Consider the following 9,996-nt stretch of genomic DNA (forward strand, 5'->3'; position numbering starts at 1 on the left):
AAATTCTGTAAATAATTTATTTTGAATATCGGATCGAAATAAAATTCATGCATAAGCTATCAAAATATTTTTGCATCAATCATGGAATCATAATTATGAAATTCTCAACTAAAGTTTCTGTATATAAAAATAAAACAAACAATGTAAAACATTGATGTTGCGAAATAAAAAAGTTAGTTATAAAAACACAAGTTTTTTTTATATCCTTTATTTCATAAAATATATAATAACCATAATCATCGACAAAAAGCAAACCTAGTATTGCAAAATAAAATGCAGTCAACCAACTATCGAATATGTATTACAAATTATTTCAGTTAAATCTCATCGTAGTCTTTTAAAAGGTATAAAACACTTCAATATTGACCTTTATTACCATGACAATAAAGTTCAACTAGCAACAAACGAACGGCATACATATAAGAAGTCTCTAATACAGGTGTAGACTTTAGTCTTCCTCTTCGACTTCCTCTCCGAAGCCGCCCTCTCCTTCTCCCATGATCTCCGGCGGCGGTGGAGGGGGTAAATGAGCGATGCGGTATGCCTGCGAGAGTAAAATGTTAAAATATTGTAATTTCTGACTAGACATTTCCATTTCTGGAAGATTTTTCAATCATCAGTTAAGTTCTGTCTGGGGATTAAATATAGCGATTGATATATTTTCTACACAAAAGCAACGTAAACATAGGCGATTGAAAAATCGGCCATTAATGAAATATTTCCAAGCAGAAGCGTAAATAGTCGTAGTCGCCTATGTTACCAAAAATGCTGTGGGCTCAAAATATGGTACATATTATGCACGATAGCGATTTTGAACGTGAGTTTTATTCCTTTTTCATCAAAAACTAGGTACTTTCTATAACTAACAGCTCCATCGTTGGTACTCGATTTAGAAGGCATATTACATGGTTCATGTCCTTATATTTTACAGGGGAAAAAGCCAAAGCCAAGCTTCAGTTTAGAATAGAGAAGAAAATGATATCTTTGAAGAGCATCTCGCACACGTTTTGGCTACTGGATACCGGCTACAAACCTCCTCATCAGCGAAGGTGGGATCAGCCATCTCCATGACTTCAGGGCCGATGGGGTACTCGTCCTGAGGCAACGGCAGCTGCAGCGGTGAGAAGTTCGGCGGCTGGAACTTCAGGCCCCAACCCACGTACATGCAATCTGACTTCCTAAGTAGAATGTATATTCCTGGTTAACTAATTATGCATCGACTTAGATAAGCAATTTTTTATGATAAGGCTTAATCGGCGGATAAAGCTTCAGGCCTGAAACCGCACCCGAGCTCACTTAGTTCAGGTTCAGGCCCCAGTAATATGGTTCAGTAGAAGAGTAAAAGGGAAGTTTTTTCTTTGAATCAATTTTCGATGTTTATGAAATTCTGAAATCTACTTCGATATTAATGCTTTCAGAATTGGAAGAAATATTGCATTCCTCACTCAAGTACAGGACCTCAACCATTTGTAATTCCGTCCTATACTTGTACTTACATCTTATTCAGTTTTAACATGTTCCAAAGATACAAACTTGCCCGTAGAAGCGTAAGCCACAGCTCCCGGCCACAGATTACTCCTGATGACGGCGAGAGCTCTATCAGGGCACAGGGTGGAGCTGACCCTGGTACTCCAAGCGCTCAGGCCTTCGATCCTGTCGTCTTCAGCGAGCGCCGTGAAGAGAGACGGGCCTACTTCTGGCTCTGCGGGGGGAGGGCCTTCGTCCTCTTCTTCCTCGATAGCCTCGTCCTGGTACAAATAGTAAGTGAAATTACTACCGGATTTTAGTCATTTTATCTACACCATTTTACGGATATTGTCTATAAAATTTTTCTTTTTTTTTTGCTGTTAACATGGGTCATTTTCGTAAAGGACGACGGAATATCTGAATGTCTACTGGCTTGCAATTTTGTACTTCTTACCTATGTTCTAATGAGTAGGTAAATGTCGAAAGAAGTTAAGGCTGAAAGATATACTTAATAGAGTATCCGGTAACACCAACCAGAATATTCATGGTTTTGGGTAAAGCTCAATTTTAATTTCGTTTTACTTTGTAGTTCTTACCATCCCAGCGTTCGGGTTCCACCACAAGGTCCTACCCTGCTTGAGGATATGTCGTCCGTGGTGCACCCAGTACGTCAAGTTGGAGTCCACGAGATCTTTCAGCGTGTGGCCCTGGTAGTATGGGTTCGGGTTAAATTCCATGTCACCTGGAAATGGTCATCCGTCAGGAACAATTTTTGATGGTCTGCGCGACGCAAAGGAGGATATGTTTTCGCAAGGGTACTCATTTTGACCACCCAAAGGATAAAGGTATCATAGTAATTTGTAGGAATGTAACTTTGTCAGATTTTGTGAAAATCGGGGCTGCGGGATTGTTCGAATGAATTACCGCGGCGCTGGTACATAAAGGGCTTAACAAGGAACATGATGGGTTTTAGTCAGGAAGAGTCTGACACTCCCTCACGCTGCTCAGCCGTAGGGCGAAGGGTATTTGACGATTCCAAATAAAAAAAGGGTTTTGTGAAAACTGACCTCCTCCCTCTTCCAAGTTGAGATCTTCTTCCTCTTCTCCAGAACCGTAGGTAAAGAACCCTTGCGGTGAGATAGAAGTGGAAGCAGCAATGCGAGCTATCTGAGCGCGAAGATAGTGCTTCTCCACGCCGTCGAATGGAGGGAATGTTATCACCTGCAAATGTTGAACTATAGAGTGGAAAGATGGACCATGCGTATGGTGAATGGAATTTCAAGACGCTCTCTAAATATGCCATTATTTATATTAACTTGATGGCTTGATTTGATCTTTGACTCCCAGTTTGCTTGATTTACGAATCATGGCACAGTAATTGAGTAGTGATTTGCAACATACTAAAACAGATGATTTACAATTTTGTTACTTGTTTAACTGACTTCCCAAAAAGAAGGAGGTCCCTAAATCGTAATAAGGCAATGACATACGTCATAGAGGCAGCTGGCTGCATGAACAAACACAGATTAATTATCATAACCAATATACCTATTAAAAAATCGAATGATTCGCCCCAGAAGATTACCTCAGATTCAAGGTCTCCAGTCATGCAGCGCACAGAGAGCCTGGCCACGCGGATGTGATCAGGCTTGATGTCAGGCAGACAGATCCACTGCTCACCAGGACGATTGCAGACCCAGTACACCTGTGAAGTTCAGCTTTGTGGAAAATACTTCAAGACAAATGATAAAACCAGACAGTTTCAGGATCGATTAAGGAGTTTTGAACCGTCTAATCTAGGTAGAAAAGGTTCAGAATTCAGCATATGAGGTTCCTATACAAACAAGATAATTCAAACTCAAGAATAATTGTTTTGGTACGAAAACCAAGAATGCATAATTTGGTACGTATGTTCTGATAAGCTAGTGAGTTTAACATGGTTTAACGTAGTAGGTACTCATTCTTCCCGGCCTACCTTCTTATTGACTCCCTGACCCGGCCTCTCGACCGGTATGGGTGCGGGCGCCTGCCAGGTGCTCTGTGGCTCCGGAGGCAACTTCGGAGGTACTGGTTCCTTAGGCACTTCCTCTTTCTCCTCTCCTTCAGGCACTGTCGGGAGTTGATACAACATCGTTATACTTACCTACTGTTTTATTCATTAGATACGTCCACGTAACGTCGGTCTTAAGAAGTTTTGAAAGCAATAAGTATCAAAATAAACCGTAGGTACAGCACATCGCGAAAAATGGCACCAAAAGTGTTTATACCTATAAAACAGATAGCCAATTCGAAAAAGGGGTGCTTCAATATAGGTTTCACACACAGCTAGTTGCTACGAAGTGTCGGCCGTGCCAAGTTGTAGGTAGGTACCTATTTATTAAGAAGAAACTTACTGACTTCTGCTTGTTCCTCAACGGGAGGGCTTCCCGCCTCATCCATGCCCTCGCCCTCCCCGGGCATGTCTTTCAGTTCAAACTCCTGAGGAAACAAATTTTTTTCACTAAGAAGTTCAAGATACAAGATACAAGATACAAGATACTTTATTTGTAAAAAACATGGGTGTACATATAGTTATGCAGGTTGTTATACAAAAAAATAAAGTTACCATTCATGTTTGGCCTCTTAGGCGTACAAATATTCAAAAAAATAAAATTTAAAATAAGGAACATTCTTAAAATTTTACTTACAATTAGGTTAAAAATATAATAAAAAATAAGCTACTAGCAAAATTTAAAATAAAGAACATTCTTGAAATTTTACTAAAAATTAGGTTAAAAAATATAATAAATAATCTACTAGCAAAACAGTCTTAAGTTTCAAGCAATTACTTTATCATTTAAGAATTCTGAGATATTGTAGTATGCTTTCTTTTCTAGGAATTTCTGCAGTCGTTTTTTAAATATTTGAGAATTTTCTTCCTTCCAACTTTTTGGCAGTTTATTGTATATAATGGGTGCCATACAGAATATACTTTTTCTCATTAATGCCGTGTTTGCACTTAAGGACCTTGAGTTGGGATAAGAACTTAGTAGTTACGTGTACCTTCGTGGTGTAACTTTTAAGTAGTTTGGGAAAAGGTTCTTTGTCAGGAATTTAGTACTCAGATGTTATGACCATGTAATTTAATGCGTTATTCCTTACTAACCCTGATCCGCTTGTCCAGTTCATCTATAGTAAGATCAGTTTCTGCGACGTAGTAATTCGCTTTGGTCCCGAAGATCTTACCGAAAAATCTGTAGAAAAGCAGTTCCTTGTCAAAAGCAGTGCTATGATTGTATTTACTTCTAGAAGACTCTAGAACTAGATTAGAAGACTCAGGAGAGAACTTCGTACACATAAAAAATAGCCTCTGTGTATTTTTTCATTATACCAACTATCCTTGCCTTCATCTTAATCGGTTCAGCCCGTGGTTCAGCTGTTTATCGTGAAAGGATAACAATCAAACGAGCTCGCTTTTGCAATATTACTTAAGTAGGTAAGTACCTACAAGGATAATTGCAAAACTTAAAATACTACAGCATTGAACAGACCTGACAGATGAAACTGGTTCTTTGATTCCCAACATGATCATGGCGATGTAGACTGTGTAGCATTCGCTCGCTGGCAGACCATACCCTGCCTAGAGATGAATAAGCATAAAACTATAAGGACATGACAGGACATCATTTAACAGATCGCTATGTGGATCCTTCTCCGTGTGAGAGGAGGCCGCAGCCCAGCAGTGGGACGATAAAAAGGCTGTAACAGTATTGTAGAACATGCGATGATCACCTAAGCGTTTTCAATATGTGTAAAAGGATAAGAATCCCATTTAAACGTGGTAGGTAACCAATAGCGGTCATTTGTAGTTCTTGCCATTTTTCCGAATCTTCTCCCATCTTACGAATTGGGAAAAAAATGTTTATCTTTTGTTGAACTATAATCATCGAGTACCTACTCTACATACCTCTCTAAAGTAATAGTTGTGATCAATGAGGTCTTGTATCTTCGGCTTGTAGTTGTCTTCCTCAAGGTCTAACTCCTGTTCCTCTTCCCCAAGGTCATCCAGCTTAGTAGCTTTGCTGGCGACCAGCTAAAGGGAGACAGTGATACAGCTGGATAAGCCGTCTTTCATATTAAGCGACAAATAATATAATCGGAGTGGTTTAGTCGCGTATCGCGTACTCACATTAGTTAAGATTAGTACAAAACAGGAGTACATAAGTGGAGTACATAAGAGGATTATGTAAGAGGAGTACATAAGGGGAGTAGATAAAAGGAGCACATAAGAGGCATACATAGGGGGAGTACATAAGAGAGTACATAAGGGGACTACATAAGTGGAGTACGTAAGAGGAGTACATAAGTTGAGTACATAACACAGTACATACGGGGAGAATACTCTAAGAGGAATTCATAAGAATGTACATACGGGGAGTATATAAGAGGAGCACATAAGGGGACTACATAAGAGTTCATAAGAGGAACACATAAGAGAGTAGGTACATACGAGAGTTTATGAGAGGAGTACACATAGATTATACACTAATACTGGAGGAGTACATAAGATGAGTAAAGTCAGAAATGTTTAATGAAACTCTGCTAGTTTTTAACTTTGTTTGACATTAAATTACAAAAGGACGGCACCCCAAAAACCACCCCACAAAACCACCCCAAAAAAGAAAAAAATTGAGTGAAAGCGACTAAAATGAGCATATAAAATCAACTGTGTTAGAATTAGGAACATATTTAACACACGACACTTATAGGTGTGTAGCAACTTTGAACCAGGCAGATTAGCACTGTAACTGTAATAATAATATTTGATACCCTGAACATTTCTTCCATACTCCGCACGGTGGCCAGCTGAGGAGGGGACAAATATATGTCGTTGAGTAAATCGAAGTTGGGCCGAAACTTCTCCTGCTTGACTTCCCAGGAGTAGTGCTCAAAGTTGTCCACAACATCGGGCGGTTTCTGCGATAGGATCTTTTGGACCACATCGACTAAATGGTCATATCTGTAAAATTAGAAAAAAAAAACATGGTTGTGATGGATGTGCATGCATTTATTTAAGCATTGCTGCACAGCACGTTCTTGGCTATTGCAAGACGCATGTTTAAAGCGTAAAGGTGACCTATGCGTTCTTCAAAGTCTCTGTTACTGTAAGCAATGTGGGTTAAAATAAGCTGCTTTTTTCAGCTATAATATGCTACACATAAAGACAGTTCATCATATTAATTCAATATCTCACAGGGAATCTCCAGTGGCTGCACTCTGCTGCTTTAGGAAATTCTTGGCCAATATCAAATCATTGTTAAGATCTGGCATAACATTTTCTGCTGCTGCTATTATGTCTGGCTCCAATAAAAATGTGTTTGACATCTTTAGGCCTTCCTTTCATACAAATTATTTTATAACGAAGTTGTTTGTAAACTATGTGACGTGTCACTCGGTAACAGCGTTTGACCTTAAATCATATTGTTTTAATTAAACATATAAGGGCTGAAAATGGCCTGTACTACAAAATCATGTACGGTAATTTAAATAATATCAAGTTGGCTTTCACTCTTTCTTCTGTAGTATTCACCAAGATTGAAATCACCTTTTCTGAACGATCTATCAAGTGGCAGACTTATTGTCATACTTGCCAAAGTTGCCAAAAAAGTGCCAAAATTGAAATTTTTGGTTGTTTCCTGTCGATTATAGGAATGAATTCAGCTATTTTCTTGACTAAATCCCTTTTTACTCACTTGTGTTATCAGTTTATGTATTAATAAGGCTTACAACGTATAACTAGCTATAAAAGAACTTCAACTGCAAGGACTTTCAGAACCATAACATAACCTCAAGGCAACCAAAACAAAACAAACAATATTACGAAATGGCTGCAAAATTCGACGCTGCCGCTTACAATTTCAGGAAAAAATGTCCTTTTGTAACCAAGGACCTGCTGCGCTGGTTTCCTGGTCACATGAACAAAGGCTTAAAACAAATGCAACGGAAATTGAACAGTGTCGATTGTGTGATCGAAGTCCACGATGCTCGAATACCTTTTACGGGACGAAATCCTATATTTACCAACACGCTAATAGGTACTAAACCTCACATACTTGTGTTAAACAAGAAGGATTTGACTGTGCCGTCATTAATACCGCGGATACGCGACAAATTAAAAGCGGAACAGAACATAAAGAATTTGGTGTTTACAAACAGCAAGGACCAGCACTGTAAGGGTTTGAAGATGCTGAAGCCTCTGATGGTGAACTTGATTAAAGGATCTAATAGATACAATAGGAGTGAGGAGTTAGATTACAATGTAATGATCATGGGAGTGCCGAATGTGGGGAAGTCTTCGCTGATAAACATGCTCCGGTCGAATAACATGAGCATCAGACACGCGCTGCCGGTGGGCGCGGTGGCAGGAGTCACCAGGAGTGTCATGATGAAGATCAGAATCAATAATGATCCTGTTATATTTATGTTGGATACACCTGGTAAGATTGTTATATAGAAGTTAAGATATATTGATAGAAGATAGGCTGATACGTAATTTCACAGCAGGTAGAGACCAAATCAGCTGATAACTCAATTAGCAATAGAAATTTCTCTGTCTAACAGGTTTAGTTAGACAGAATTTTTAAGTCATACCAACCTTACATACAGTTTACTATTTGCCATATTTCTAAACCTTACTTAAGAAATACAGCACTCAACTACTTGTCCACCAACAATTTCACTACACTAACATCATCACTAAAAAACAACATTTAATATTCCAGGTATTCTGGAGCCCTCAGTAACAGACATAGAAATGGGTCTGAAGCTGGCTCTCTGTGCGTCTCTGCAAGACCACCTCGTTGGAGAGGAGATCATTGCTGATTACCTGCTGTATTGGCTAAACAAGCATGGCCAGTTCAACTACGTAGACTACATGGGGTTAGAGGAACCCTGTGATGATATTAATAGGGTGAGTTTATATGGATAGATATAATTTTGATATTTATACAATATATCTGGCTGTCTGACGCCAGTTTAACCAAGGGTTGCCCGGGTAACTGGGTTGAGGAGGTCAAATAGGCAGTAGCTCCTTGTAAAGCACTGGTACTCAGCTGAATCCGGTTAGACTGGAAACCGACCCCAACATAGTTGGGAAAAGGCTCGTTAGATGATGATGATGATCTGGCAGTCCATACATCTGTCTGATATGGCTGAAAGTTCATGTTTAACACAGGGGGTGCGCATAAGGGAGTATATGAGGAGTACATAGGAAGAGTACAAAGGGAAGTACATAAGGATGTAAATACATAGGTGGAGGGAGGGTAGATAGGGGGTAGTACATAGGACATAGCATATTGGGGGAGTACATAAGGATTCAGATAGATAGGGCGAGTGCATAAATAAGTATGTACATACACAGAGAAGTATACATGTAGGGAGTCCTTAGTTTGTACATAAGGACGATTTGAGGGTAGCACATAATGAACTACATGGTACTTGGGGGATGTGCATAAAAACTTATTTAAACACCTTATGGTATTCAATTGATATCAATCACTTCTCTATCTACCAGACTAGACTTTCCTCATAACTAAAGATCCCAAACTTCTCATTACAGGTGCTGATCGGTGGCGCAATAAAGTACAATCGTATCCGACGAACAAGAGACTTCGACGGTCGCGTCCGGGACGTCCCAGATCTGACCGAAGTCTCCCGCCTGATGATCAAAGCATTCAGGACTGGGGAACTGGGCAAAATACTCCTAGATATTGATGTACTCGGCGAGAAAAATCCGAAGGACCTAGATAGATCTTTAGCGTGAAATTGTAAGTTATTGAATTGTAAATAATTGTATAGTTAGTTATATTTTTTAGGTGTAAGCTAGAAAGCAAGGAATAAAAGAATGATAATTATTTTTAAATCTTTTATTTTGTCTTGATTAAATTCGTCTGCAGAACATATAGTTGCCTATCTCTATCTCCAGCACACTAATAGCATCCATCTATCCATGACAAATTACATCTTAATTGGTTAAGCCATTTAGCGTCGAAGCTTAAGAAATTAATTTTGAATGCAAAGTATGCATTTAACAAGTACAGTACTAAGATTATTTATAGATTGTCAAATCAAGACAAAAACAAGACTAATGCTTACAACCAACCTACCTGCCTACCTTTGGTTTAGGATTAGGTACATTTAGGTAAAGTGAATTTTAAAAATAACAAAATTGATATGCTAATATTAATTTGTATCAACGACAGAAATCACATTAATGAATATCTAATTAGCACATAATTAAACCAATGACCTGATCTTCTTTAAAAAGTAGAGAAAGCCATTGTCCTATATGGAATTTGAGGGTAGTAGGTGCGAAGCTGATAGATGAAATTACTAACAATGCAGAATTGAATAAAACAGAGTAGCACAAGTAGCTAATCTGATTAGCATGTAATTAACCTTAACATTCAACCTCTTCTGTAACGACTGCCATTATAATAATTTAAAATTCAAAGATGTGACGTCACTGTCAATTCGACACAGATAATAAAA

General features: G+C 38.7%; 2 protein-coding genes across 2 annotated transcripts; one reads left to right on the top strand and one right to left on the bottom strand.

Annotated features, from left to right (window-relative positions):
- Positions 1-416: 416 nt before the first annotated feature.
- On the bottom strand, positions 417-6,981 carry LOC110382152 (radial spoke head protein 6 homolog A). The gene is made up of 13 exons (XM_064039702.1): positions 6,701-6,981; positions 6,277-6,466; positions 5,414-5,539; positions 4,998-5,086; positions 4,613-4,700; positions 3,861-3,945; positions 3,443-3,576; positions 3,053-3,172; positions 2,535-2,688; positions 2,064-2,209; positions 1,534-1,748; positions 1,034-1,178; positions 417-544 (listed from the first exon to the last, which is right to left on the bottom strand). Exons 1-13 carry the CDS (start codon positions 6,829-6,831, stop codon positions 449-451), a joined length of 1,719 nt encoding a protein of 572 aa, XP_063895772.1. The 5' UTR covers positions 6,832-6,981; the 3' UTR covers positions 417-448.
- Positions 6,982-7,055: 74 nt separating this feature from the next.
- On the top strand, positions 7,056-9,346 carry LOC110382153 (mitochondrial GTPase 1). Its single transcript, XM_021342648.3, has 3 exons — positions 7,056-7,943; positions 8,229-8,416; positions 9,065-9,346. The coding sequence occupies exons 1-3, from the start codon at positions 7,331-7,333 to the stop codon at positions 9,266-9,268; spliced, it is 1,005 nt and encodes a 334-aa protein (XP_021198323.1). The 5' UTR covers positions 7,056-7,330; the 3' UTR covers positions 9,269-9,346.
- The last annotated feature ends 650 nt before the right edge of the window (positions 9,347-9,996 follow it).

The sequence above is a fragment of the Helicoverpa armigera genome, chromosome 20 (genome assembly GCF_030705265.1).
Source record: "Helicoverpa armigera isolate CAAS_96S chromosome 20, ASM3070526v1, whole genome shotgun sequence".
Taxonomy (NCBI): Eukaryota; Metazoa; Arthropoda; class Insecta; order Lepidoptera; family Noctuidae; genus Helicoverpa; species Helicoverpa armigera.

What these genes read in the sequence shown, in the direction of transcription:
- LOC110382152 (XM_064039702.1), bottom strand. Translation starts at nt 6,831, where the DNA reads ATGTCAAACACATTTTTATTGGAGCCAGACATAATAGCAGCAGCAGAA. An exon ending in AACTGGACAAGCGGATCAGG is followed by an intron (nt 3,946 to 4,612) that starts GTTAGTAAGGAA and finishes TTGTTTCCTCAG; the next exon opens with GAGTTTGAACTGAAAGACAT. An exon ending in CTGGAGACCTTGAATCTGAG is followed by an intron (nt 2,689 to 3,052) that starts GTAATCTTCTGG and finishes CAACATTTGCAG; the next exon opens with GTGATAACATTCCCTCCATT.
- LOC110382153 (XM_021342648.3), top strand. Translation starts at nt 7,331, where the DNA reads ATGGCTGCAAAATTCGACGCTGCCGCTTACAATTTCAGGAAAAAATGT. An exon ending in ATTTATGTTGGATACACCTG is followed by an intron (nt 7,944 to 8,228) that starts GTAAGATTGTTA and finishes TTAATATTCCAG; the next exon opens with GTATTCTGGAGCCCTCAGTA. An exon ending in CCTGTGATGATATTAATAGG is followed by an intron (nt 8,417 to 9,064) that starts GTGAGTTTATAT and finishes TTCTCATTACAG; the next exon opens with GTGCTGATCGGTGGCGCAAT.